Source organism: Callospermophilus lateralis, chromosome 18 (genome assembly GCF_048772815.1).
Source record: "Callospermophilus lateralis isolate mCalLat2 chromosome 18, mCalLat2.hap1, whole genome shotgun sequence".
Lineage (NCBI taxonomy): Eukaryota > Metazoa > Chordata > Mammalia > Rodentia > Sciuridae > Callospermophilus > Callospermophilus lateralis.
The window spans coordinates 59,110,933-59,138,853 of record NC_135322.1 but is presented as its reverse complement, the minus strand read 5'-3'; the positions used below and the strand labels follow the sequence as shown (position 1 = coordinate 59,138,853).

At 48.2% G+C, this 27,921-nt stretch overlaps 1 protein-coding gene across 8 annotated transcripts in view; it reads left to right on the top strand.

Moving 5' to 3' along the window:
* The window catches only part of Maf (MAF bZIP transcription factor), a 310,546-nt gene that overhangs the window by 23,354 nt on the left and 259,271 nt on the right, over nucleotides 1-27,921 (top strand). Inside the window, exon 3 of one of the 8 annotated variants that reach the window (XM_076838507.2) lies at nucleotides 21,912-22,877. The exons of 5 other annotated variants lie outside the window; for them this stretch is intronic. Coding sequence is in view for 1 of the 3 variants with exons in the window: in XM_076838502.2 (XP_076694617.1) it covers nucleotides 17,784-17,871 (88 nt within the window). In the remaining 2 variants the exon portion in view is untranslated. Of the gene's footprint in view, nucleotides 1-17,783; nucleotides 19,398-21,911; nucleotides 22,878-27,921 lie in introns of those variants that run through there. 2 more of the 8 variants (XM_076838502.2, XM_076838503.2) reach the window with 2 other exon arrangements.

The window sequence follows — 27,921 nt, the reverse complement described above, 5'->3', positions numbered from 1 at the left end:
CCTAGGGCTTTGGCTGGGGATTCCTCAGAAACTGCCTTGAGGTTTCTGTACCTTTGTTATAGGGATAAAGGTGTCTATTATGAATATGAAATAAAACCTGGCGTGGAGGAGAAACAGGGATAGAGTCCATTCCACGTCCCTCTTTCCTCCCACCTTTCCTTTGGCACATCTGCCCGTGTTCCCTACCAACCCAGCTCAGCATACGCTCAGTTCCCACCTTCTCCCCTGCCTGGGTCCCACAGGAAACGTGGCCTTTCCTCTGAAGTTCCACGCACAGGTTGGTTGGAGGTTTTAAATTCCAGTTGTCTGCAGAGCTGGAGGTCCACTCACTCTCATCCATTCAGCGGTGGCTCGGGGTGGGTTCTCACGGCCAGCTGCCTGCCTGCCCTGTCAGATTTTCTGAGAACGGGGTTGAACTGGACTCCTGCTCTGGTTGGTTCCCAGCATAGGGGAGGGAAAGTGGTACCTGAGACTCATCTGCATTTCCTTTGGAGACAGCAATGAGAGGGCTTGAGGCATGTCCAATCCTAAACAGGTCTCTGATCCTAGACAGTGGTGGTCAGCCTGGGGTCTTCTGGTGTATGGGGGTGGGGGTTAAAAAACAGTTACATCCTGCCCCAGAACAAGTAAATCAGAACCTTTGGGGGTGGATGGTGCTCAGGCATCAGTATTTTTAATTTTTAAGCAATTCTCAGAAATTCAAATGTACAACCAGGCCTGAGAACTCCTGGAGAAGAGTCCAAGGGACATGGTAGATAAAGGAGCTGCTGGTGATAGTCCCGCATTTTAATCCCATGTCTGCCAACTCAGCGTTTCCCAGGTCAGTTTAAAATGGAGAGGGATGAACAATTGCTTTGTTTCTCCCCTCATTCTCTGGCCTTCCCAGTGCTCTATTAACATCAATCTACACTTTATAAGCAGTTGGATAAGGTACCCCCAGAAAGGAAACAGGAATCGGAAGCCTCAGCTTTAAGCCTGTCTTGGCACTAAGCAGCCCTTGGGACCTGAGTGGGTCACAGTCCCCTGATTTCCTTGCTGGGTCTCCTTCTTTTCTTTTGCAAAATGGGTCAAGTGACTGAAAATCAAAAAACCTTTGCTGTGTCTACACAGTCAGCTCACCCATCATTCTTCCCAGACCCCGTGTGTGAGCCACGGGATCTACAATGGTTTTGAGCTGGTAGAACGGCTAATTTTAACAGTGTAATTTTTCAAAAAATTTTCTGCATACAAAGGAGAATAATGTATTTAGCTTTCCAGTTACAAGGATAGATGTATTCCTGGATTATGCGTACAGTCTTCTGTGGATTCGAATGAGATATTTATATTATTTGTCATCATTATCCTCAGGTGCTTATGTGGTATGCAGCCGGGTTGTAGCAGAAACGGGAGCAAGGGAAAATGACCTCGGCTCCCGTTAACCAAGAGGCTGGATCACACATAGATGCTCAGACACATCGATTCTCCACTAAAGCACTGGGTTAAGCCACAAAAATAATGGACCTTTGTTGGGGACACTCGTGACCTACCTAGTGAGACAACTGTGCCCTGAGTCTCTTCTCTCCTCTTGGACACTGTGCACCGTGGGCACAGAGTTCACACCTCATATATTTTTGAGTGAGTGGCATGTAGTAGTTATCTCAAAGCCTTTCCAGAAAGCTCAGGGTGCACCTGGATGAGCAATTAGGAACACAGACCAGAAAACCAGCCGCTGATCAGAGCCCACAAAATTTGTGAAATGCCAAAGAGAATGGCTTTGCAGTCTGTCAAAATTAGAAATCGTTCTCTTAATCTTCTCCCAGCTTTTCAAAAAGACCCCTCTCCTGTCACTGTCTGGTCACTGTTGTGGCTATGTTTCCTTTCCTGGACAGCTTGCTAAGTGCCCTCCGCACCAGGGCTCTTTCTGAACGTCCTCTTTTGGAGATCTATTGAAAATGGATCTTTTGAAAATGTTCCTTTTCTCTGATGGGTTGTGACGATTTAAGGGTTTTAAGATCGAATTCCACTAACACTGTGTACCACCTATAGCACAAAACGAACTTGGCGCTGGGGCTTTAGCTGACACCGACGGGTCACTTAGGTGTAGAGGAGGAAGGATTACCCTGAGCATGGACCAAGATGGAGAAACTGTGGCCAGGTGGAGAAGAAATTGGAAGGCCAGGCCAAGGAGGGGAGGGAAGGGAAGCCTTTGTGACAGAAGAGAGAATGAGCCACTGTGACCGCGCCCTGGGATAGAGCCCGATATCCCTTTCTTAAACCATTTCTGCCCAGAATTCATTTTCCAAGGGGGAAGCCATCCCGGTAGCCCCTCTGCTCATTCCACCTGTCTCTGCTCCACACTCTCCAGCAGGTAAAAGGGGCCGAGGTGGTTCATTAAGGCCAGTGGGGCTCATTGAGCTGAGCCAGCTCTTCTGGCTTTTTTTTCTTTTCCCATATCATCTGCATTGTCACAGCCCACAGTATTGGGGGGAAGAAAGGGAGGGGCATTTTTTCAAAGAACTACAAGGGGATTTGGTCACATGTCTGCCATTAACATCAATCGCAGACGCAGGGCAAAAATGCCTGGCACGTTGCTACACACGCCTCTTTGAAAAACGTCCCCTCTGGTGTTGCTACCAGACTCCCTTCCACTGATGCAGGATTTGGGGGCTTTGAAGTCGGTTGTGGAAATTTCACTGCTTTCTTTGACTCCAGCAAATTGCTCCAAAATGCTACAAATGTAAAAAAGACTAAGAAAGCTTTAGCAGCAGCTTAGAGGTGGAATCCCCTTAAGCCATTGACAGAAAAATGTGTTTCTTCTTTCGGTTTTTAATTTGTGAGCTATATCTTAAAATACAGCAATGCAGTCATAGCCCTTCTCTCTGGAGGAGAAAAGATGAAGAGAGAGTCCCATGGCAGGTAGGCAGCACAGGCTGAGGGTCCCTAGCTCCACTTCTTTGACCTTTTGTTGCATTTTGGGGGAGACAGTGAGTAGGGCAGGGCCCCCTGCAGAGAAATTATGTAAAACAACAGGAGGTCGAGTGTTTCCAGCCTGAATCTGGATGCAACTGGGGGTTGAGAAGTTGGTGATACCGGAGCCTGGAAATTCCAGAGACCCTTGCTGCAGGGACCCAGCAGAGGACAGCAAGGGGGGTCCATACCCACTGCTTTGGGTCCAGGGGCAGTGGTTCCTGGCAGTTAAAACTTTTGTTTCAGCAGTTTTCCATTTTGGCAGGGAGATCATTGAGCTGTGATGCATTGTTGAAAATCTCCCCGAAGTTCTTTCACTCCTGTCGTCTTCTCACACTCCATCAGGTTAGAGAGAAATACAGTGTGGTGGAAATGACCGCTAGCAGCTCCCCCGGCTTCAGTTACCGCTTCCATAAATTTAAGGATGTAGCGCGAATCAGAGGCTTTCAAACTCATTTTATTTTGTTTTGTTTCAGCAGAGGAGCCATTTGTAAAATGAAAGTTTATGTGGGATCACTATATAAAATAGAAACAGAAAGCTGCTGAGGTTAGAGTGGGTCCTCCAAATCCTGGCCCTCCTCCCTCCCCTGGGTCTCCCTGGGCTCCAGGTCAGTGAAGCCCAGTTTGAATACCTTTGGGGAATAGTTCTCTCTAAGGGACTATTCGCTAAGTCAGTCTTTGATGCAGGAAAGGACCACTTTGCTTTTTGGAAATTCAGGTCAAGCAGCTTCCACGGTCCTCAATGCCACACCTTCCTAGGCTGGTGGCTTTGGCAAAGTCACTTCCCCTCTCTAGGTCCTTGTGTCCCCAACTTTCAGAGGGGGATGCTAGAGCCAGCCTTGTGGAATTCTCTGCAGGTTAACCAACCAGTTGGGTGATATTTCTTAAGTGCCATTTTCTACTGTGTATTCCTATTATCACTCAGGTGACAGCGGAAGTGACCAGCCACAACTACACCTTCTTGGTCCAAAAACATCAAGGATTTTTGTTCTCAGGACTCAAGGGAACCACATAGTCTGTTTGAGAAAGGTTGGCTGCTCCCTTCTTTTTTATCTGCCTGTCCCTTATCTTCTGCCTGTCACCTGCCACTCTGGAAAGGCATTTTTTGTTGTTGTTGTTGTACCGTTCTAGGTGTGATCCAGTGTTCCAGTGTTCTACTTTTTCTTCCCTGTGCTCAGGGTTTAACACAGGGCCTTACACAAAATGCATTCCCAGTAAATGTTTGCCGTGTGCCAGAGCCTGTGTCTCTGACTTGCAGGAGCCAATGGTGTGTTTATTTTCCCAATTCCACATTCAGGGACTGATATTGGCAGTGTGCAATGAGCCGTGGTGGGATGCTTGCAGGGGGGGGGGATGCTGGTGCTCTAACGTCAGAGGTCCCTTCCACACTCCCACCCACCTGGAGAGCTCTGTCCAAGCACTTAGCTGCACACCCGCAGCATCAGAAGCTATGCGATAAACTCGGTAAACAGAAAAGTGCCAAACGCACGGCTAATATTGCTGTTCTGATGGGAAACGCAAGAATGGAGAAGTGGGAGAATGCTGTGGGCTGGAGGCATCAAAGAAGGATTTCAGGAAAAGGGGAGGTGATAGACACCTGGGAAGAAGGAACAGAATGTTCCGGGCTATGGGAACAGGAAAGGAGGGAAACAGAGCCAGGTTAATAAGTGAATGACTCTGGAATTTGAAAGGCTGGTGAGGAGATAGGCTTGCCAAGGGCTGAGGAGGGACAGAGACAAAGCAGGTCAGTTATGGAAGGCAAGGGCTGGAGGGAGGGATCGGGTGAGGCAGAGCCCTGATGATGCTCAGGTATTATTAAAGGAAAAGCTGGTTTCTATTGCCACCCACAGTGGCGATGCCATTGCCTTACAGACACATCCAGGATAATGAGAAATAGAAACCTGCCACATTTAGTGGCTGTCCTTGAGCTGGTACAGTCTAAGTAGCTTCCCCAAACTTTAGAAATCTAGATAAATCAATGCAAAAGGATGCAAATATAGTAATAATAATAATAATAGCAGTAGCAGCAAGGTTTTGTGATTTGGGTTTGAGATTGACAGCAAAGGAGACCACTGTGAGGTCCTTGCTGCATCTGTGCAAGACCTGAACCGATGGGTCACAGACATCCTTGATGGTTTCTATTTGGCCTATTGGATTTGGACCAGCACTTCCCTGAGAACCTGGGGCAGCACTTTCTAGGCCGGTGCTTCTCAACTTTGGCCACTTGTGAGATTATCAAAAGCTTTCAAAATCCCAGTGCCTGTGCCCAGTCTTGATGAATTAAATAAGAATATCAGGGTGATGCCCAGGCACCCCTGTTTGCGGGTTCCCCGAGTGACTCAAATGCACAGCTGAGAATCACTAACTGCAATCAGGAGCTGATTGTCCCTCTTCAGTGAGGACCTGAATCACTTAGCTATTTGATTCCGGCCCCACTGTGTCTGATTCAGGTGGCCTGGGGCAGGGGCCTGAGAATATACACTTTCTAACCAGTCCCCGGGGGATTCAGGAACAGGGACCACACTTCAGCACTGGAGATGTGCTGTCCTAAGATGGTTACCGTGACATCTGGAAAGCAATCTAGTGGAGGGATCAGGTAGACCAGATGCCTTCCCAGCTCCTGCATGACCTCCACCTGTGGTCATGCCGTGGGACTCCACTGGGGCAGCATGGCTTCCCAGGGAACATTAGGCAACATCTGGAGATGTTTTTGATTGCCATTTCTTGGCAGAAGGGTACTAAAGGTTGAAGCTGGGGATGCTGCTCAACACCCTGCCGTGCACAGAGCGGCTCTCACTACAGACCACACCTCGCTGAGACTGTTCTGGAGGAAAGTGAGACTTGCTTTTCTCGTGTGTTGCCAAGAATGAATGGGAGCCTACTGCAGCAGTACCCCAGGCAGGAAGTGCTCAGGGAGGGGTGAGTGGTCGTTCTTCATCTCCCAGCTGTGAACCTGCGGGACAGACTTGTCTCCTTCGCGGGCTTTTGTTCTCATCTGCAAAGTGGGTGCTGCCATAGGCCAACCCTGTACAGAGATGAAAGGGAGAAAAACCCCCTGGAAGAGCTCAGTCAACACTCTCTGGGGCCATCACTCTCTGTTGTTTCTGGGCGCAGACCTCGATAGTGAGGGCTGGCTCAGAGAGGCTACGATGCTGGCTCAACTGCTGTTCGATTTGTAGGTCTGTTAAAGAGGTGGAAAGACAGCAGTTTCTAGTTTCCAGGTAGCCAGGACTCAGGGACGGCAACAGCAGCAGGAACAAGCAAGCTCTTCGCCTGCCAGGCCAGATCCGAGACGCAGAGCCAGATGCCACCTCCGCCTGTGCACAGCTGCTGGTGGCTGCAGGGGAACCTGGCGTTTGGTTCTTGCCTGTATTTGAAACCTTAGCCAAGGTTTGTTTTCATGAGAATTTGGTGAAGCAAAATGTGGCGGAGACAAAACACCTCGGGGACCCACATCCCGCGAGATAGATGTGTCAGGACGGCTCCCCCAGGACTGTCCATTTTCCAGATGGGGCAGGAATTTGAACCCTGGACTGTCAGACTCCAATGCTTGGTCTCTTAGCCAGTCTATGGTTCAAGATACGAGTTACAACAGGAGCCCAGAGGAGGACACCGGGGACCACCAGGGAAAATTCCCAGACACCAGGTCCTCAGCCTGCTGTGCTGAGCTCCCACCTCCCAGGGGAACCCAGACTCAGAGGCAAACTGTCCTTCCTCTAATCTGCCCACAAGATGGATTTTAGCAACTGTCTTTTATTGAGAAACTGGCTTCCTCTTCCCCCACCTTCAACATTCGAAAACAGATTGTCTTCTTTACTGTAGTTCATTTTGCTTTCCGAGGTGATTAATGAATTAAAGATGCAGTGCATTTATTCTTTTGCCTGATTACCATTCTGTAATAAATCTAAGCTCTGGAGTCTGTCGATAGAAGAAGGCCAACTTGCCTCTTTGGAAAAGAAAGATTTGTGCGTTAAGCTTAATTTCCAGTTTTCCAACACAGAAGAAGGGAATTCACATTTGGTGCCTTATAAAAATAAGTGGGAAGCTTCAAGATTCTGTTTCTGGGGACAGGAGGGATTTTGAACACACCTCCCTGGACATGGGAAGGCCTGCTGCCTGGTAGATGGGATTTATTGGTCAGGATTGAGCCATTTATGGAGGGGGGGAAAGTGACATGGAAGGCTTTGTCCCAGCCCTGCACCATCGTTCTGTCCACTTAGAATGGTGTCCTCTGTAGAGCTGCCCTACTGCATTTTTCAAAAGGCCTTTTACCTCCTGATGAGCAGTGTCTGAGTCTCTTCAGGTCTAAGGATTCAGGGCAGTTAGATGCCAAGTGAGGGTGGCCACTAACATGGGTAGCTTTGTACTTTGCTCTTGGACCGGGATAAAATAGGGTCCATACTGAAGCAGGTGAGAGCCCGGTGTAATGGGATGCCTGGGCAGGATCCGCCCTCTGCAGGTGCCTTGTTCCGATGCCACCATAAGGTAGGCAAGAGGCACCTGTGACTTCTTCCTCTCGTGAAGCAGGTTGCCTCCCTCTCCTGACCCCATGCATCACTTGCTGGTCTTGAAACAGGGAGGGCTTGAGGCCATGAGCCACGGCACCTGACCCTTGCTCCTGACCAGCCCAGGCCCCTCTTTTCCTTCTCTCAAATCGTATGGCCTTTTGTAACTGTGTACTTCCTGTGAGATTCAGGAGCTAAATATCTCCCCGACGCTGGACTAAAAAGCTCCATGAAGTCGGACCTGTGTTCTTTCCTACTGGCCAGGGCTTGTCGTGGTGTCTCTAAAGGCAGAGTGTTGGCGCTTAATGGATCCCAGTGGGTATGCGTGTTTGAAAAACAATAAGCAGACAATCTACAGAGATCTTCACCTGCCTGAACATCAGAACTGACCGAGGTGGTTTTCAACATGCAAACCTAGGCCTGAGAGGCAACAGGAACTGGAGGGCCCCAGGCGGAATCAGTCTCAACCCGATAGTATATGACCTGGAGTTTGTCAGACTTGCAGTCCCATCCCGTTTCTAGCTGTGTGACTTAAGGCAAGTATCTCTACCTCTCAGAGCATCAATTTCCTCATCTATAAAATGGGAGGGGAATCCTGCACACTTTGGGGGATTTCAGAATATTTTCAGTCCTTCGGGGAAGTGCTGTGAACACGCGTAGGCTGGCTAAGGCTGGGTCGTCATGTTATGGAGAGGTGCTGGCGACTTTTCTATAAATGGTCATCAGGTGGTAAGTAATTTAAGTTTTGTGGGTTTCCATGTGTGAACATACCGGGCTGCGTTCTGATAAGGCTTTCTTTTTTTTTTTTTTTTTTTCCCCTATAAAAGCAGGTAGTGGACTAGAATTAGCTCCCACGGGCCACAGCTAACGGAGCCAAAATAGAAGACAGTAATAGGGTGTTTGGGGTCTTTAGAGACAGAAAATTTGGCTCTGAATGGTGTCAATGGCTTGTCATCTCCTCTAAGAAGTCCCAGCCCAGCACAATGCGAGGTTTTGGTTTCCATGCTTCATGATGGAGGAAGTACGCTCTCCCTTCTTTCTATCCATGCTTTTCTCAGGCTTGGGACAGAGGATGAGGTGGGGCTCCAGGGCCAGGGGTTCCCACAAGCCCAACCCAAGGCAGAAGAGTGCCCAGCGCTTCATCCCTCTGTCAGTGCAAGGAGAGCGTTTCAGAAGTGGATTCCCACACGCCTCAGCAGCTGCAGGCCATCCCTTCTCCCTCCCTCGTGGTGGGCGCTCCTCAGGGGACTAACCGCCGTGGCTTTAGCCTGATCAAGATGCACCTCGCAGAGGCCCCAGAGCTGGCGTCTGCTAGGCTTCCCGGGAACCGTGTCGCCTGCGCACACCTGGTCAAAATCTTGGCTTTCTGAGCAGAGAAGATGGGCATGAGGAAGGGCTGTCGGCTGGCGCCGCTGCTCCCTCCTCCTGAGGTTGTCACGTGGGTGGAGGGGGCCCCTGTAGGTGACTGCACTTTGTGAACAGTGGGGCTCCTTCAGAACCCGCCGTCAGGGCAGTTATGAGGCCCACAGAGACTACTTCTGCGTACCTGGCCCATTGCTGATTCCCCTGCCTATGTTGGCTTTGGCTTTGACACTGGTGACCTCAGTCCTGTGCATTGCTCTCTCACTTTTCTTCCCCATAATTCCTCCGCCCTCCTCCCCTGCAACCAGCCGAACGAACCTGCCAACCTGCCGGGGAACAGGTGGGAGAAGGCTCCCCACACGCCCACATGCTTCCCGGGACCAGTGAATTCTCTCCCCGGCTTCTCTGGAACAAAACAACTACAGAAACCCCCCGGAGAAGTGAAGGGGACAGTGGCCGCCCTGCAGGACCTGCATTTGCTTACCCAGTACCCCTGGAGGCCTCAGGGGGAGGCGGTGGTCCTGGGGAGGGGATCTTGAAAGCAGGGTTAGTTCCCCTTGGAAGGCACCCCACCTTCCAGGAAGGCTCTCCCTCTTTGCCTTTGAAATACATGGAGTTGTAAACTAGATTAAGAAGAAACGCCGATGCTGAGATAACCGTTTGGAGGTGGCTTTACTGATATCCCCAGAGGGTTCTGCTCCGAGGAGTCTGGATAACACAGTCTGGTTGTGAAACTCACAGGGAGCCAAGGCGCTCTCCTTCCCCAGCGTTACTCGGGGTGAAAGGAATTAGACACGACACCTCCTCAGGTCATCTGGGTAGCCAGACCCGCGCCTGGCCTGCTGTTTTAATGCCAGTTGTCTATTAAAACATCTAGAGCCATCCAGTAAGAGACAACACGAGCCACGTTTTCAATCTTAAACTCACTAACAGCCCCTCTTAGGGAAGTAAAATGAGACAGCGAAATGATTTTCAACATTACTTTAAACTCCATTAAACCAAAAGGATCGTATCAATGCATACTTGATAGAAAAGGCAGTCATGAGATACTTCACAAACATCATTTCTGTGCCAAGTCTTTGAACTTTGACATAGATCTCAATTGGATGTGCCCTTCAACAATATGAAACACAGTCTGACCAAAACAGTGAGGGGGAAATTACACTGCTTCCGTCTCTCAGTGTAAGGCAGAGAGGATCAAGTAAAATGAGTGATTCGGTTCTTCAGACACTGACCACATGTCCAGGGTTTGGTAGCCACATGCAACCATGGACAGTGTGCTGAGCCCTGGCGTTTGGGAGTCAACGAGTCGTCTGGTCCCTAGTTGGAACCTGAGCTCTGTCTGGGGTCTAGAGGGTCTAGTGCCTCGTGGACACTCGCTTCAGTGTGTGGACATCCACCTGAGAGTGAGCCCCACTGTTGGCCTGTACAATACGTACACCTGGCACCGACACTGCACGAAGTGGGGACTTCATATTTGCTGAGTGGATGGATGGACAGGAGAAGGGACAAGTGGAGAAATTCCTATCTAGTAGACAGATGTAAACTGAAAACAGGAGCCTGGAGAGTGGGGTCTTTGTTCAAAAGGAGGGAGGGATCTCATCTGCTTTCTGGACCTGGGGAGGGGACTGGACCCAGAGGGGCGAGGACGAAGGCCCCCTAGCCAGACCCTCAGCTTGCCTAGGATGACATCTCCTCCTCATCTTCCACTTATTCCTCCTCCAGGGAGTCCCAGGCAGAGCCCCGGAGAGCAGCTTCCCGGTGAGCAAGGGGCCTTCCCAGAGCATGCAGCCTTCCGAAGGAGGTTAGGAAGAGCTCCATGCTTTGGCCTGGAGTCCCAGGTCTACAGATACACAGGAGTCCGCCTCCTGGGACTGTGGTCAGGATGACTGAGATTCCCATCCAGGCTGTGGACAGTGTGGAAAAGCTGTGAGCTTTGAGGGAGCCCAGGGAACCCATGTGCCCCGCACCCTGCAGCTTGGTTGGTGTAGACCTTCGACAAATCCTTCTTGACAATGTCACCCGGGACCTGAAGACCAGGCATGGACTGCTGTGACGGAGCGTGGTCAGGAGGTTAGCAGAGGTGCAGCTTGCGTCCAGCACGTCAGGGCCAGCGAGATGACGTCCTGGGTTGGGGGATGAGGTGGGAAAGGAAATGCTTTCCAGGGAGAGCAGGAAGCGTGCTGGAGGCAGGGGGAGCCATGCGCTGGCCAGGGCTGCTGGGAGCCTGGGGCCGTGGCGACTCCTGTAGAGACCAGAGACACCGTTGTGTCCATTTCCAGCCCCTCTCGGCTAGCGTGGTGTCCGCGCACTTCAAACGCACAACGACTCTGAGCAAATGAAGGCAAAGGGTTACCATGATGAAGTCCTAGCTTGGGAGCCTGCTCTGTGAAGAAACCAATGGACTGCCTTCCCTCTTCTCCAGCCGTTGGCTTTCATTGGGCTGTGTGGACCACCGCACCGACTTTGGCTCTGGAGAACATTTTCTGCTCCTCTCCCTAAGGCATGGTCCATAATGGCATGTGTTTGCAGACAAAATTCAAAACAGTTCAGGTTGCTTTTTGGCGTGTGTGTGTGTGTGTGAGTGTGTGTTTCTGGACTCCACTGATTCAGCCTACTGTGTTTTTCTACCCCCTGTCCCATCCCAAATCTTTTTGGTCTCTCTGATTTAACCAGTAGGGTCTCCAAGGCTGTATGTGGGTTCAGAATTTCTTTGAAGAATACTATTAACAGCGTAGACATGGGTAGAATCAAACAAACAAACAAACAAACAAACAAAAAAACCCACCAAACCAAAATAGCAATGCTGTAGGAGAACTTGGGGGCCCCAGGCTTGGCTTCACCACATCTGCCCATCAGATTGACAGACAATAACTTGATACGATGGAGAGAAAGGAAAAGAAGCAGAGTGAAAATACAGCACCGTCAGCGTTTTCCATTTCCGTTGGCTTCTCCAATTTAAAAGAGGAATCATGTTGAACATCTTAATTAGGGATCGTAATGTACAACTTTTTTTTTTATGAACATCTTGTAATTTACTCTTGAAGTAAATTATAGTCAATTTATCTGTAGTGACAGGTCAATAAAACAGTAGAGGGCCCAAGCTTTTCAATCACCTGATTATTTGTTTCTTTTTAAATTATTGAATGGGGGATCAGGGAAACAGGTAAAAGTACGTGACTTTTAAAATCCATCCCTTGCAGATTTCCCCCTTGGGAAGATCCAGTCCGATTCTTGCCAAGTATCCTGTGTTTGGAATTTGCCACTGTTGAGGACAAAGAGTGGCTGGGGCCTTGCCGATCTTGCAATGTGGACGGCCCCGGGTGATTGAAGTGGTGAACTGAACCCCCGCCAGCCCTTGGCTGCAGTTCATTGTAATGAGAGTGCCATGTCGGGTACTGGAACCCCAGTCCATCCTCAGTGGCTGGAACCAAGGGCCCCCTCGAACTGTGTTCCTGGTGGAGCAAGGCCAGTTTATAGCTAAGCAAACCACAGCCGATGTCCTTGGGCTCCACATTTGAGTTTCAAGAGTGATTCTGAGGTTTCAGAAATGACAATTAAATCAAAGTCCAAAATCCCTAAACAAACACAGGATGGGGGATACTGACAGGATACACCCTGCATGGGGGTTCTGTGGTGTTCCTGTAGGTTCAGAGAAGCACCCGTGTCCAGCCGAGAACAAGCAAACTCTGTGGATGGATTGCTGGGCTTCAGGGAGATGATGCTGGAGGGCTACTTGATAAGCCCTCCAAATTAAGAAGCTTCCAGAAATCAGGAACCCCTGTTACAACCATGTAGGAGCCAGGTGGACAATCTTTTAGAGCCACAGGGAGACCATTCTTTTATTTTGTTGTCCCAAAGAAAGTCCCTGGACTATTGGCCGTAACCTCGGCTAAAGGCTGTGAGGGAGAGAGTGTGTCTGTCACTTAGCAGTGTATCCTTAGGGCCCAGAACTCTGTGCCAACTCTCCATGAAGACCCCCATTCCCACTTCTTCCAGGGACACAAGCTATCTCTGTGCCTCACTCTTTCGGTATAATAGAGAATAATTTGGTATAATTCCCTCAAAGTGTGACCCAAACCTCGCTTTATCTCTTGAATGAGAAAATAAAGATAAAACTTTGTTCTAATATTGCTCTTTAATTCTAACCCCAATAAGTGCTGCACTATGATCACATGAAATGACAATCAGATCAGTACAGTTAGCCAAAGATGGTTACCGCTGGGCAACACAAACCACGGCACTTCCTTGGAGGTGAACTGATAAACTAACCTTCTCTCCTTCCTTCCCTCCCTCCTCTGTCCGTCTCTCCCTCCTTCCTTTCTCATTTCCTAGTCTAACTTAAGCATAAATGGGCACGATTCCCTTTCACGCTCTTTCTGATGACCATTGGGCTAGTAAAATGGCCTCCACAGACCAAAACAATTCAGGACCAAGGCACTCCAGCTCTAAGGTGTGCTGGTCACTTTCTGGCTTGCTCAGTCTGTTGCTCAAACTGCAGGACAGGGCCCTCATTTTGACCTTTGGGGATGGGCAAGTGACACCATATACTTGCCCTGATCTGCTCCCCTGCAGTATCATACAGTCACTGCCTTTTCTTGAATCACCCTCCAGGCCTTGGCTTATGGATCACTTTGCTCATTTGATACTACTAGAGGGTGACTAGGGTCAACTCTAACATAGATCATCCCAATGGATCTTCACAACACCCAAAGACTTGGCCACCATTATCCACTCTGCTCTGTAGATGAGGAAACAGCCTTAGAGGTTCTGACATGCCCAAGGCTATACAGTGGTACTTGGAGGGCTGGGGTACAATAGTAGAGAACAGCTAGAACCCACATCCAAATCAGTCCTTATTTTTGGAGCTCTGCCTTTGAGCTGACTCTACCGGTGGGTCTATTTCTTCTTGGTCATGGACAGAGCAGTTCTTCTCCCACTCTGCACCTGGGAGCCTGGAAAATTCTGCAACAAAACCATTGGCAAAGAGAAGCTCATTTTCTCCTCCTTCACTCTCAAACTGCTGATTTTGGCCATTGTCTAATTTTCTCCTCCAAAAATGGAAACTTCGGGAAATGACTTTGGCAGAAAAGTCTTGCTTAGCTCTTCCTCAGTAGCCCAGTGTCGATATAGCTGGCGCTAGCAGTGGAATTGAATTTAGAAAAGAAAAGATCCTGGTGGTTGAAGCCTGTCAAAGTGAGGGTTGGCCAAAAAGTGCTTGCATGTATGTGAGGTTGGCAGAAGCCTGTAACAGAAAATCCCCAACCTAGCAGAGACTTACAGAGTACTTTGTGTTGGGCTCTGCCCTAAGCTCTTCATATATATTAAGCCCTGTGGGGTGGTTATCATTAATTATTTCCATTTTCCAGATGAGTAAATTAAGGCATGGATCTAATCTATAGATTTCATAACTATAATGGGAATGTGCCAATTGTTCTTGATTTGATGAATAAAAAGCAGAGATATTTCAGAAGCCTGCTTAAAGATCTACTTTACCCACTTAACCCTCACCTCACAATTTCTGTTATTGTGTGGTTAATCTGGTCACAAAATATCACCAATTAATTTCTGGACTTCTTTAAGACTGAGTTCCACCGTGAGATCATCCAGTTTATAATCTCCTTCTGAAGGATTATTATTGTGGGTTCAGGCAATGATAACCAAGGACTTTGGAAGGCAGAAAATCAACATAACTCACTAAAATCAATATGCTAAACCAGATCATGGCAAACCTGTTGGACACCCAGGACATGCTTTGAAGAGGGAGCTGGAGCTAAGTGGTAAATTTTGCTATATTTATACCCTTGATGTTATTAATATTTATGTTTTGTTTGATAGAAATACCTTCCATTGATGCAGCATTGTACATTTCTTCCCAACCCTGCAGTTAATAATATCAGGTTGGTAGATTAAATTCAGCCATTGTGGGTATATTTACACCACAGAAATCAGGAAACACTAAAAATGAGGGCTTTTTTTCCCCTTTGGGAGGCTGATTGTTAAATGTTTACCAGCACACCACTGTTAGAGGTAAGAAGGGGTCAAATACCAAAGATACTGAATGCATTCCAGAGATCTCAGACTGTAACCTACAGAGTATTGCTTCTTTTATTGACTCAAGTTTCTGAAAAATCCAGAGCCTGGGGCAAACATTGAGCGCTGGTCCTTTATTAAGAAGTGCAGCCCAGAGCAGCATGGGTTAGTGTCCAGACAGTGGACCAGAGGAAGCTGGAAGTGATGCATGGTTGATATGTTGTCATTGTTTACAGCTCACGAGGACCAGCTGTTTATTTCCAGATGTGTCCTTAGGACAGGCCATCAGAGCAGGACCTAGAAGGAGTCCATCAGTCCACTTCTCCTGGCAAAAAGTTCTTCCCATCAGTCTTGAATTACTCACATTTTGGGTTCTAGCTTCTGGGGAAGCCAGAACCCTGCCCTTTCTGTATTACTTTGTTTGAATCAACAATGGCAGGAGGGAGCAACCATAAGTAAGGGCAGAAGCATTAAAGGCCACACTGGGCCAGTCCCTGTTCTGTTAGACAGGGAAGCCATGAGACACTAAGGAGGCATGTGAGATGTACTTCGCTATTTTCAAACTTGGGGAGTACAAAAGTCTCACTTGGGGGAGCTTGTTCAATGGTCAGTTTTCTGGGCCCATTGTGAGAATTCCATGTCTTTGGAAGAGGGATTGGGTTCAAAAATCATTCTTTCTAATGACTGTCCCGGTGAACTGCACACCATGGGTGGAGGGGCCACATCTAGAGGAGATGAGGAGACTTTCACTTGTTTGTAATCACCCTCATTCACCCCATTTATCTTCCTGTCTTCTGTCTTGTGACATTTCTTCTGAAATGTCCTTCAAACTGCTGGAATTTCAATCGACCCTTGGCAGCTTTTACCACTGGCCCTCAAGTTCCCTTGAGATGGTCTTTCTCTTATCTTGGCATCTTTGATGTGGCTCACATTCTTCCACCTTCCTAATGAGTGAGGACCGAGAGATTAGGAAGACGGACTCTAGAGACCAGCAGACACAGCTCCAGTGACTCAGCCACTTGCCTTTGATTCTGTTTTCCCATCTGCACCCTGGAGAGTTTAGTCCCTGCCTCAATAGGATTGTTGACAAACTGCCCTAGGAAATCCTCCTGTGGCATGGTGGCAGTTCCTGGCACCAGTAAATGCATGGTGCACTAGCTGCTGTTCTTATTTTGATGTTGCAAAGGTAAGAGCACCGAGAAAAGCAGAGATATCATTGAGTGCAATGACAGGTAGCACTAGAGAGGGACCCTGTGTATCTTGTGCCTTGCTAGATGCCCTCTTAAGAAGGCAGAGCAAAGAACCCCAACAATCACCAGCCTTCCCTTGGGCCTTCTTGGAGGCTGTGGAATGTCTGGGAGCAGGGTTGGGACCTGGCTGCTCTCTGACCAGCTAATTTCATCATGCCAGTCTACAGGCTTAGGGTAAGATGGCCCACTGTGTTGCAGGATAATTTGCTGAGGCATCTCTTTGACAAAGGTGCTTTCTGAGCATAAACTGCTCCACCCTGTCTGCCTGAGCTGTCCGCAAAAGGAGGGTTCTGTAACAGGAGCTGCTAAAGACACCCACAGCCTTCCAGATGGCTCCCGCCAGCCCCACCTCTCATTGGTCCTGGTCTGGGCCCGGGGCTCCAACTGGCCTGGCTCTTTGATGCTGCCCAGCCAAATGCTGAGCAGTGCAGTTTTCCTGTGCAGCACAGAGTCCAGGGGCCCTGGCAGCCCTGGGGATGCCAGATGCAGAGGGTGGCTGCCTCCCTTAAAAGACGCAGAGGTTCAGCGTGGGATCCAGCAGGTACCTACTGAGTGCCACGGCCCTTGTCCTTTTCCCATCACTTCCTACTCCAACTCTTCCAGGTCTGGGATGTTAGTAACCCATTGTGCAGGTGGAGAGATGGAGATCCAAGCTTCACACAGCTGGGAACGGCAGACCCCGATTCACCTACTGGCCAATCTCCATGCTCCTTCAACTGTGCCCTAGTGGAAGTGGGCAGGGGTCACCACAACTTCCTAGTCTTGTCCCCAAACCCAACTGGTGCAGCCAAATGGAGTCTAGTTGATTGGGATCGTGGCAGACGTACAGCCGCGGCTCTGCTCATTTATGTCATTGTTTTCCAAGGCCTCACTGCGCCAGCCTGGGGCCTGACTCCTGTAGACATGGCCACTCAGGGAAGGCGTCCCCTCGGGGATTCTCAGTCGTGCAGATCCGGGCGGGAGAACACAGGCACACAGCCTGGGAAGGCTTGGAGAAGGAAGGTGAAGGATGGGGATGAGCTCCTGCCCTGCGCCCTGAGGGGATGGAGGGGAGGGAGTCCAGAGGTGGAGGAGGTGAGAAAGGGTTACACAAGAGGCAGCACCTGACAGCAGTGGGAGGACGAGGGATTCTCCAGTCACTGGAGATGGCACAGTGGCTTCATGGAGAGAGAATGGTGAGTGCAGAGACTGAAGAACCAGGGAGCAGGAAATTTCCCAACAAATAGCCAGCATTTCCCCCTGTCCCGAGAGCAGGGTGCCACACAAGGTCTGGATGGACAGGCGGGTAGGTCTCAGGGCAGGTGGGTCTCAGGGCAGGTAGGCCTCAGTTCTTTGTACCATGCTAAGGAGTTGGAGATTTGTTTGTTTGTTTTGGTACCGGGGATTGAACCCAGGGATGGTTAACCACGAAGTCACATCCCCAGCCCGATTTTATATTTTTATTTAGAGAAGGGTCTTGCTGAGTTGCTCAGGGCTTCGCTAAGTTGCTGAGGCTGGCTTTGAACTCACGCTCCTCCTGCCTCAGCCTCCCAAACCGCTGGGATTACAAGCGTGCGCCACCACGCCCAGCCTGGAGATTTATCTTACAAACAATTTTTGGAAGATATAACTTTCTTAGAATCCCGATTTGTTAAGCAAGACAGGAGAAAAGCTGGTTGAATCAGGCTTTGTCCGCCCCCTTTTTCAGATGCTGCAAGATGACCCACATTGGCCCCAGGCTTCGGAGAGACAACAGGGAACCACAAGGGATCACTTTCAGAGGAGTGCCAATCTGAAAGAGAGGTGTCCACGCTGGGGACGTGGCCAGTGTAATCAAAGCTGCACTTCCCTGGCCTTGCCAAGGGCCAGGCAGAGAATCTACTAAGTTGAGTCCTTGCTGAAGCCACCCAAGTTCCTCCCTTGAAGTTGACATTAATGACCTGCAGTTGTTGAGTGTCTTAGAGCTCCAACATGCTTAAAAAAAAAAAAAAAAAAAAAAAAAAGTCTTGAACTTTCTTAAAAATGCAGAAGGCTACCTTGCAGAGTGGGGCAGCCCCGGCCTGAGGTGGGACTGACGCTCACTGTTCTGGCCTTGACTGAGTTTACCCAGCCAGAAGGGGGAGAGTCTCTGCAACACCGACCACACAGGAGCAGAAGCCTCCTGGAGAAGTGTGCACCAGGCCTGACCCACCGTGACTGGCCAGTAGACGACAGACTTCTTCAGCTGTCCTGGCTACTCAGCGTCAACCTGTGAAACCACTGGCAGCAGCCACCATCGCCCAGCTGGGTGTGCTTTGCATGTATTAGTGTCTTTATTCTTTGAAACTTCCTCCCAAAGTGAGTGACACTGTTCTTGTTTTGCAGATGATAAAACTAGGCCAAGACGGTGTGAAGGCAGAGGGGTGTAATTATTTCTTTTCTAAATACTGACACACGCTCGCGGACATCCCACCCTCCTGGAGTGCGTACTAGTCACTAGTTTCTGAACATTCTTATCCCAAGAGGCTTCAGGGGTGTAGACACGAAGGTGTGAGATTCGGAGCCCTCAGACGCTCGGATCTAGACCTGCCTGCTCTGTTTTGCCCCAGCCCACCTTTGAGGAGCTGCCCTCCAGGGGAGTACCCAGCACCCCAGGGCCTGATGGGGGGCTGGGGTATCTGACGGGCATTGCTTCCTGAGGGGGATGTAGGGAAGTCCCAAGACAGAAAGGGACTTCGCCCCGTGGAGCCGTTAAAATGAAACGACCTTTTCCAGAATGATACAGGACTCTCCATTGACAAGGCCATCCAGGTAGCCAAGGACCAACTAATGGTCACAGGAGACATCATGCTGGAATCCTGTCCTGCAGAACTGTTTGATGATGCATCTATAAACCCAGAGATTCAAGATCAACCACCAACGTGTTCCCTGACACACACACACACACACACACACACACACACACACACACCCGGGTGGTTTTACCTTGCTATGTCTTAAGTTCCTTTTCTCTCTGAGTCTGAGATATGAGTAATTCATTACACAATTGGATTTTACGGTTTGTTTATGTTGATTCCGATTACAGAATAAATGACTACCTGGAGTATATAGAAAAAAAAAACTAATGAAAAAACAAGCATCAATCAAGAACATTTATGAATAAAGACTTTAAACATCCATACTTAGAAATATATATGATATTTAGAAATAGATCTGAAAAGACTTATGTAATGTGTTTTAATCAAATCTTGAAGAGAAATTGACCAATAAATCAAATCTTGAAAAGAAATTGACCAATAAATCAAATTTGGAAAGAAAGTGACAGATAAATCAAGTCTAAAAAAGAAAACAACCACTACATCAAACCATGATATGTTTATTAAAGCAACTGATCTCAGGTTTTTTTTTTTTGTTTGTTTTTTTTTTTTTTTTTTTGTGAATCTGTTTCTTTGGTGAGCCCATGTATTAACAAAGCATTTAGGAAACAAAATGTTTATAGTATGTATGCTGTTTTAGATCTCTGTCCCTCACATGCACACACAGATAAATAGAATTTTTAAACCAAACAGATGGTGAGTTTGGGATAGATGAAAAAAGGTCAGAGGTGTGCATCCCTGGCTTTCCCCTGTGTGGGTTCCGGGGTTTCTGCAATGACATGCCCTGTCTCTGAAACCTGTTTGTAATACAGACCTTTGAGCCATCTGCAGCTGAACTTCCTGGAATCCAAGATGGCTCTCAGGAATCTTAATCTTTCCCAGTGGAGGTGGCTCTATCAATTCCAGAAGAACAACCTTTTGCATCCGTATAGCAATGTGCAGGATATAATGCTCCAATTGACTTTAAAATTAATTCTTAGGGGTTTCCACAAAAGGTATTTCTAAGTGTATTTTCAAGATCAAGGCGAGTGAGTGTGTGTGCATTGGTATAAGTGTGTCAACTTGGAGACTAGCATAGACTTAGGATGCATGTTAAATGTTTAGATGAGCCTTTAACAAACTGATTGCATGTGTGTCCATGTGTATAGGTGCAGGCATGTATGTGCATAGGGGTGTGTGTGCGTGTGCATGCCTGTTAGTGCATGTGAGGGTGTGTGCTCGTGCATTTGGGATAGAGGCTGCCTCTGCACCTCTCCGTCTTCTCCCCACTGTCTCTTTGCCTTCACCCTCGCGCACCTGACTTCAGAAAGGAACATTTGAAAGAAAAGCTCCAGGCTGCCATTCGCGTCCTATGACCATGTCAGCTACACGTCCTGCCCCTCCCAACACCCATGTGAGTTAAAATTTCCAATGTCATTATTCCCAAGTGTGCCATTGAGATTATCAAATCATATGTCCCAAAATCTGGCTAAGAAAATATGCTTGCCATATTTATATCCCTCATGTAGTTTCCAATTCATAAATATGTCATGCATCTAGGCTCCTTGCTGTCATTTCCATAGTGACGTTAACCGCGGGCCAGCTCTTGGGGTAAGCTCTTTATGTGCCTTTTCTCTTTGGCCCACGCACTTGCATCTGGGGCAGGATCTCTCGGTTACCCCACTTCCCAGACAAGGACACTGAGGCAGAAATAGAACTTTCCCCAGATCCCACAGCTAGCCATTTTCAACCGAGGTGGATTTGAAGCCTGTGTGCTTCCAACCGCGATCTGTCCCCTGTCCACGTTTAATCATCTCGTGAGCCTACGGCCACGCACCTGATATCTTCAGGGACAGCGCTTAGCTCCTCCTCTTGCTCCCGACCAGATGCTGCTGCTGCACTCAAGGACAGCCACCACACAGAGGCTAGCGCTCCTGGCTGCCTGACTCCTTCTAAGAACGAGTCACTGCACCCGACATAAACACAGTTGCTTCTCCTTCTTCTTTTTTGATATTTTAATTAGTTTTAATTAGTTGTACAGGTTGGTTCTCTTACTGCCATCAGGATCTTATGTGAAACGGGATAGTTCTAATTTTTAAAAGTTTCCATAAAGACAGACTTCTCTGCTTCACAATCAAAACTGATCTCATCACTGGTGCGTTCCCAACCATTCCACATCACCCCACTCTTTACAGAAGATGGTATCAAGTAAAGCATGTGACGGTAAAGCTCATGCTCTCTATGTCGGCTCAGGAGTCAGCCTAAGTAATTCTGCCGTTGATTTTGATTTTCGTCTCTGCTACTAAACAATGTAACGTCCACGAGGAGATGGACTTGGGTTACTTTACAAGGTGGACATAGACCAGCGTGCCTAAGGATGGTACTTCTTTGTCTTCAGCTCATGAGGTCAAGTTTTACAGCCATACAGTCCCCTCAGCACTGGAATGACAGTAGTGGCAGTCACACCAACTTAATCTTTCCCCCATAGAATGGTACCTATTTCACTATTCATTTTTTTTATTTCATAAAGAAAAAGTTGTCTGTATTTAGGGTGTTCAGTAGGAGGTTTTTGAAGTCTGCTTTGTGAAATGGCTAAATCGACCTAATTAACACATGCATTACCTCACAGGCTCGTCATGTTCCCCTGGTGAGGACTCTTAAAATCTACTCTCCAGCAATTTTTAAGTACACATCGTTACCAGCTGCAGTCACCCACCGTGGCGTGTGACAGAGCTCTTGAATCTGTTGATTGACAGTTTGCACGCTTCGTCATCTTCTAGGTCCCCCAGCCTTGTGACCGACTGCCTTTCTACTTTCTGCTTCTACCAGTGTCCTGGATCTTAAGCAGGCTACCTAGAGATGTTTTAGACTCGAATATTGATCAAAGGTAGACCCAATAATAGGATGTTTGGGAGGGATTTGCAGTGATACTTGTTCCCCTGCAAAAAAAAAAAATTACTGGTTGATTTTGGAATGCCCACAATTTTTTTTTTTTTTTTCAGACTGAAATCACTTTACCTCCCGTGGCTTATAAAAGTCTGAAAAAGAGCCGGCTTCAGGGGCAGGCAACATGTGCAGCTGAACAGGGTTCCACACTTTAATGTTCCTCTGACTGACAGCTGGATGACCTGGCACCGCCATTTTGCACCCGACACTCTTAATTAAGCAGACTCCAGTTTTGCCTTTCTCACTTTCCTCCCCCCAACACTGTGTTCAAACCCAGGGCCTTGTGTGTACTAGGCAATGCTCCCCCTCCCTTATCCAAGCAGACGCCTAGGCCCAGGTGTCTTCCCAGGCTGGTTTTGCCTGTGCTCTAGTAAACCTTCACAGTCTGTTCTTCCTTCCTCCTCACATTGAAGCCTTGCTTCTCCCCCTCACATTGTTTAAGAATAGAATCTAAAACCATGGAGGGAAAGACTCAAAGACGACCTATTTAATGTTCCAGGAGTTACAAAAGAAAGCAGTCAGGAATGCTTGCCAAGGAAGAGCATGGAGAGCTGTCCTGTACCCAGGGAGCTGAAGGTTCCATCCAGGATGGTCTGGATTGGCACCGGGCAACAGGGGCCTTCAGGGGGCTCATCTCCACCACACCCAGACACAAAAATCCCCAGAAGCATCAACCTCACCTATTACCAGGCTATCAGCTCTTTTTGTAATTTCAGGTTTGCCATTTGGGGTCGAGATCATATAATAATATTATATGATATAATATTAACATTTACAAATATAAATGTGATTAACGCACAGTATTAATACACAAAACCAAAATAGTATTTTTAAAGTTTTTCCTTGGCCTGTTGATATTGAATATTTTTAATAGAAAAACTAACGATGGCACACGATTTAGAAAAATAAAAAATTGAAATTGCTCATCGTCCCTGAATCCCATAGAACTTTCTCAGGGAATGGAATTAAGTTCGAGATCTAGTTCTATCAGAACAGTTGCAGCCTGCCCAGTGTGACTTGAGCATTGAAATGAGACTACTGTGAAAGAAACTACGTGCTTCATTGTATTTCATTTTAATTACTTAAAAATTTAATTTCTATTGTATTGCACAACATGAGTCTCGATAGTTATTCCTCTTATTTTGGCATCTGCTCTTCTATTCCGTGTGGTAGCTCATCTCACTGCCGGCTGTGTGGCTTTTTAAAACTTAACTTGATAAACTTTTTTATCTCTTGGTCCAAGAAGCTTCAATGCCGGAGAGTCTCTTGGTGTTGGACTTTATATGCAGGTACAAGAGAAAGGGCCTGGAAATTTCTCAGCTGTAGACCTAGCACTGACATGTAGACAAGCCTGAGCCACAGAGTGTGTCATCCCAGAAGATGGAGAATTAGACAGGGAGCCATACTGTACTTTCTTCTCCTGCCCAGAGGAAACGGTGAGAAGGAGGAGGGCCGCCATCTTGAGAACACCCCGCCACTGGCTGAGCAGCCAAGTGGGCTCAGCCACAAGCACTTTGCCTAAGCTGCTCTTGTGATCTTGGCATGAAGCCTTCCCTGCAGGATCCATTCCCATTTTAGACACAAGGCAAGTGAGAACACCCAGAAGGCAGCTTCATCAGGGTTGTGTGGCTTGCAATGGTGCAGGGCTAGAGTTGAACTCCAGTTCTCTCTGGCTCCAAACTCTACTCCTTCCCACTGTTGCATGTCGACATGAGAGACTGCAGAATCATGTTGACAGACACAGGTAACACGGGCAGGGACTGCCTTTGCCTCATCCTTTTAAATGCCTGGCAAGAATCTGCTTTTATCCCAGTTGTCCCTGTTCATGATGTTGCCACCTGAATGACTTTGTTGAGTGAAACACGAAACTCACAGCGACATGGTCCTGCTTTTAAAACACCTGAACATCTTTTTTTCTGAGTTTTATTGCTTGTGTGGTTGAGTGAGAGAGTGATGGAAAGAGAGAACAACACACCGGACACGCACACGCAGGCAGGATCCTGCTGTCACTCAGTGGGATAGTCTCTTTTCTATAGTATGGCAGCTTCCACTGACTTGTGATGCAAAGGCCACCCGGAGTCTTAATTATGTAAAACCAAGCACCTTGAAACTCCTTTCTTAATGTGGCTCATGATCTCTTCTTCGCCAAGGTCCCTGGAGTCTAAGCAAGGCCGGAGACAGTGCCTGGAAAGGCTGGGGTTGAGGGGTGAGTCCCCAGGGAAGAAAGCGAATCCCTCCCAGCCCAGGAAACCCAGTTCACCATCAGAACTCAGATCCCAGATAGTCCAAGTTTGCAAGACCCGCCCGCCGCCAGGCAGGAGCAGCTCTGCCCAGGTCATCAGATCTGGCCTCTGCCCTCGCGCCCTGCAGAGCTGGGGTTGGAGGGAAGGAAGAGCTTCGCCCCTTGCTCACCATGCTTCCTTTGGTTATCCAGGGCCCTGGAGCGGTCAGGGGGTGGGTGGAGCTGGAATCTTGCCATAGGCCTCAGTCCCTCTGACCCGAGCTGCTTGGGAGACACCAGTCTGGAAGCTGGCCTTGACTCTATCTCATCCAACAGGCACTTACTCATCACGTGGTCCAGTCCCAAAATAACATGCACCAGAGGGCCTTGGGGACACCAGGCCCAGGAACCGCTTCCTGATGTGTCCCACTCAGGGGCACCAGGGGCTCCCTTGGCCTTCCATTCCCTCCCTGTTGGCATTTGCTCTCCCTCCCTGGGCATTCCTGTACAGGTTGGCCCCTGGGAGTCCAGTGTCCCACACAGACAGTCACTCACTCACTACATGGGCTCTCGCTAGTAGGTGCAGGAAGTTGTCGCCAAGGACCACAGCACTTGGAGAACAGGGAGGGACAAACCAGCTCGGCCTCTTATTCTGGAACCTGTTTCCTGCCTCAAGCAAGTTGAGCTGGTGCCAGGACTGAACCTCTCTTGTCATTATTTCAAAACCTAGCGGCTCAGCCGAGGGACAGAGCCCTGGGAGGACACTTCTGAGCCTGCCTGCCGTTCAGCAGCTTGCCTACCAGGGCCCATCACCTCCCTGCTCCAAGCCTCAGGATCCTCATCCTTAAAAGGAGAACCATTCCTGGGTGGCAGAGCTTTCTTTGGCAAAGAGGCGGGGACTCATAATGTACATAGAGTCCCCACTGCGCCCGACACAGATGCCTCAGCATTACTACTTCACTCAACAAGGATCTGAGTTCCAGGCACACATATTTTCTGCACCAACAGGTGCATAGTCTGACAGTTATGTGAGAGCTTTTGGAGGCGACAGGACCCAATAATTCAAGATGATTTTCCCCTATTCTGGAACATGTGGTGGCTGTAAATGCACACGAACTAACAGCAGCAGAGCAGCGTCGGTTGCAGTAATGGTGGTGTAAAATAGTAGTAATGGCAGTGGCAATGGCAGTGACACTATGGTAACGGTAGCAGGAGCAGTAATAGCTGCAGTGGTAGTACAGTGCCAGCAACGGCATTATCAGCAGTGGTTGTAATACTAATAACAGCAGGAGTCATAACCGTAATAGTGTGTGAATGTAGGAACAGCAGCCGCGGTAAGTAGAACTAAAATTGGATTAGAAATGGCAGCCGTTAATATCCACGGCGGTAGTGCTAGAGCGCCCAGGTGACTGCAGCAGAGCATGCAGCCAACCTTGCATCTACCCTGCGCCAGACACTGCTAAGCTCTTTCATGGACCAACACACCTAGACCTCTCCCGTCTCCCAAAAGCCTGCAGGTAACTTCTCCTCCCCACTTGCAAAAGAAGAGGTGGAATCCTTTACTTTCAGCCTGTGCTGTGAAAAAGTCTATCTGTGTCACCCACCCAGACCTTCACAAGGTCAGGCCACCTGCTCAGTGGGGCACACCAGGAAGCAGACATCCAGCATGGGCCACGGCTTCACATAGGGGCTCACAGGGCGTTCCTGATGGGCCACAGGAAGATGGGCCGGGTGGGAGGCTGATGGGAGGAGAGACTCACAGGGGTTGCCTAGTCTTCCAGCGGGTATTTCCTGAGTTGGCTGGAGAGGCTTTGGTGTGTGGACGCCCTCAGGGGCTACCTGTGTCATGATGACCACAATACCTGACAACAGCAACTTAAAGGGATGAAGGTTGATTTGGCTCATAGTTTGGGGGCTTCAGTCCATGGCTGGCTGGCTCTGTTGCTCTAGGTCCGACGTGAGGCCAAGAATCATGGTGGAAGGATGTGGTGGAGGAAAGCCGCTCAGCTCACGAGGACCAGGAAGCAGAGAGAAAGAGAGGAAGGAGCCGGGGACAGGATATAATCCCCAGAGGCACGCCCTGGGTGGCCACTTCCTCCCCTGAGGCCCCGCCCACCTCCATTTCTGGTTGGCAGAGATTCCCTGACGGTGGTCTGAGTCCTCCCTTGAGCAGGAGCACCTGACAATGGGGGCTCCAGAGGAACTGCTCCGGTCCTGTTGGCTGAGAAATGCATTTTTTATTATAGAAATAGTATCGTCCAACACTTAGAGAACAGAGCAAAGGAAAAACTGAAAATCATTCATAATACTATCAGAAAAATGTCTCTGGAGAAGGGTGCCACTTAGTGCATGCATACTTCATGATTATGATCATGTGGTATCTGTCCAGTGAAGCAGCCTGTATTTTTCCATGAAGTTTTAGGCTCTGTGGAATTACTTATTATTAATTGTCTCTGAAATCATTTTTAAAGGCTGCTGAATATTATTCTTTATAAATGAAATCATTCAATCATGAGGTTATTATTGCACGTTTACATGTTCTCCATTAAACAGCACTGCACTGACCATCTTTATACAGAAACTCTATTTCTTTAGCATAAATTCTAACACATTGAATTATTTGTGAAAGTGTGGGGTTTTACATCTCAATACATAAAATAAAATTGCTTTTCACAAAGATTGAAACAGCTTGTCCTACCACAAATTCTATGAGAGACTGTTTCACCCTCACCGCCTTGATAGAATTATTCATTGTGTAGAAATTTCTCTGATACCAAGGCTCAATGGTGTCTCATTGTTTCAATATCCTATATTCATATCTTTGCTCTTGAACACATTTCCATATTTTTATTTACAGTCATCTTAATCTTCCTTCTGTAAATTGTCCTTTTCTTCCCTTACCTCACACCGATGTTGGTGTTCTTCTTGGTGATTTCTCATAGCTATTTACATATGGTGGTGCTTGCCCTTTATCATATTTGTGAGGCAATGTTTTCCACATGCATCCTGGCCTGTTAATTACTTTTACGTTTTTAACATTTATAACATTTATAAATGAAATGTACTCTACCTTAAGATAGCCTTTCTCTGCTTCAGTGTTTAGTCAGATTTTCCCCAGATACATTAGTCCTCACTTTGCCCTTACTTTCTTCATTTTTATGATTTTTGTATCTGACATTTAAATCTTCAACACATCTAGAATTTATTTTGGAATTGAACATGGGATGTTGACCTGATTTCTTTTTCTTTTTTTTTTTTTGTTTATAAACAGGCAATTTTCTAATAGCATTTTTCCTAAGAGCCTTCCTTCCTCCAATGGTGTCGGTGCCTTTTCTATTGTGTTTTAACTTTACCCAGAGAGAGAAAGTGAGAAGGAGTGAGAGAGAGAGAGAGGAGCCCCCGAGGCTCACCAGGCTGCACCTCCATCCACCCCGGGAAGACCACTTAGCCACTTGCCGGGACAGCACCTCTTGTTGAATGGCGAAGCTGGCCATGTGGTGAATATTTTCACAGTTCAAATGAGTCTCGGGACAGGACCGAGTCACAGTCACAGTCACACTCGGATGTGCTGTTTCCATTGCACTGTGTCCTGGCTTCCCTTGTAGGGCCCCCCCCCCCACAGGTCCATCCAGACACACCGGAGGTCCTGAGCCTCCGGGGTCCCCCAGGGCTTGCTGTGTGGAGCACTGTGATGAGTGCTTCATATTCAAAGTCATGCTTCCCTCCCACAAGGATTCCAAAAGGAAGCTGTTACTGCAAACTCCACTCCACAGCCCAGAACACAGGTGCTCAGACAGGGGAAGGGGCACACCCAGGGTCACACAGCACTGAGTCTGCGGGGCTAG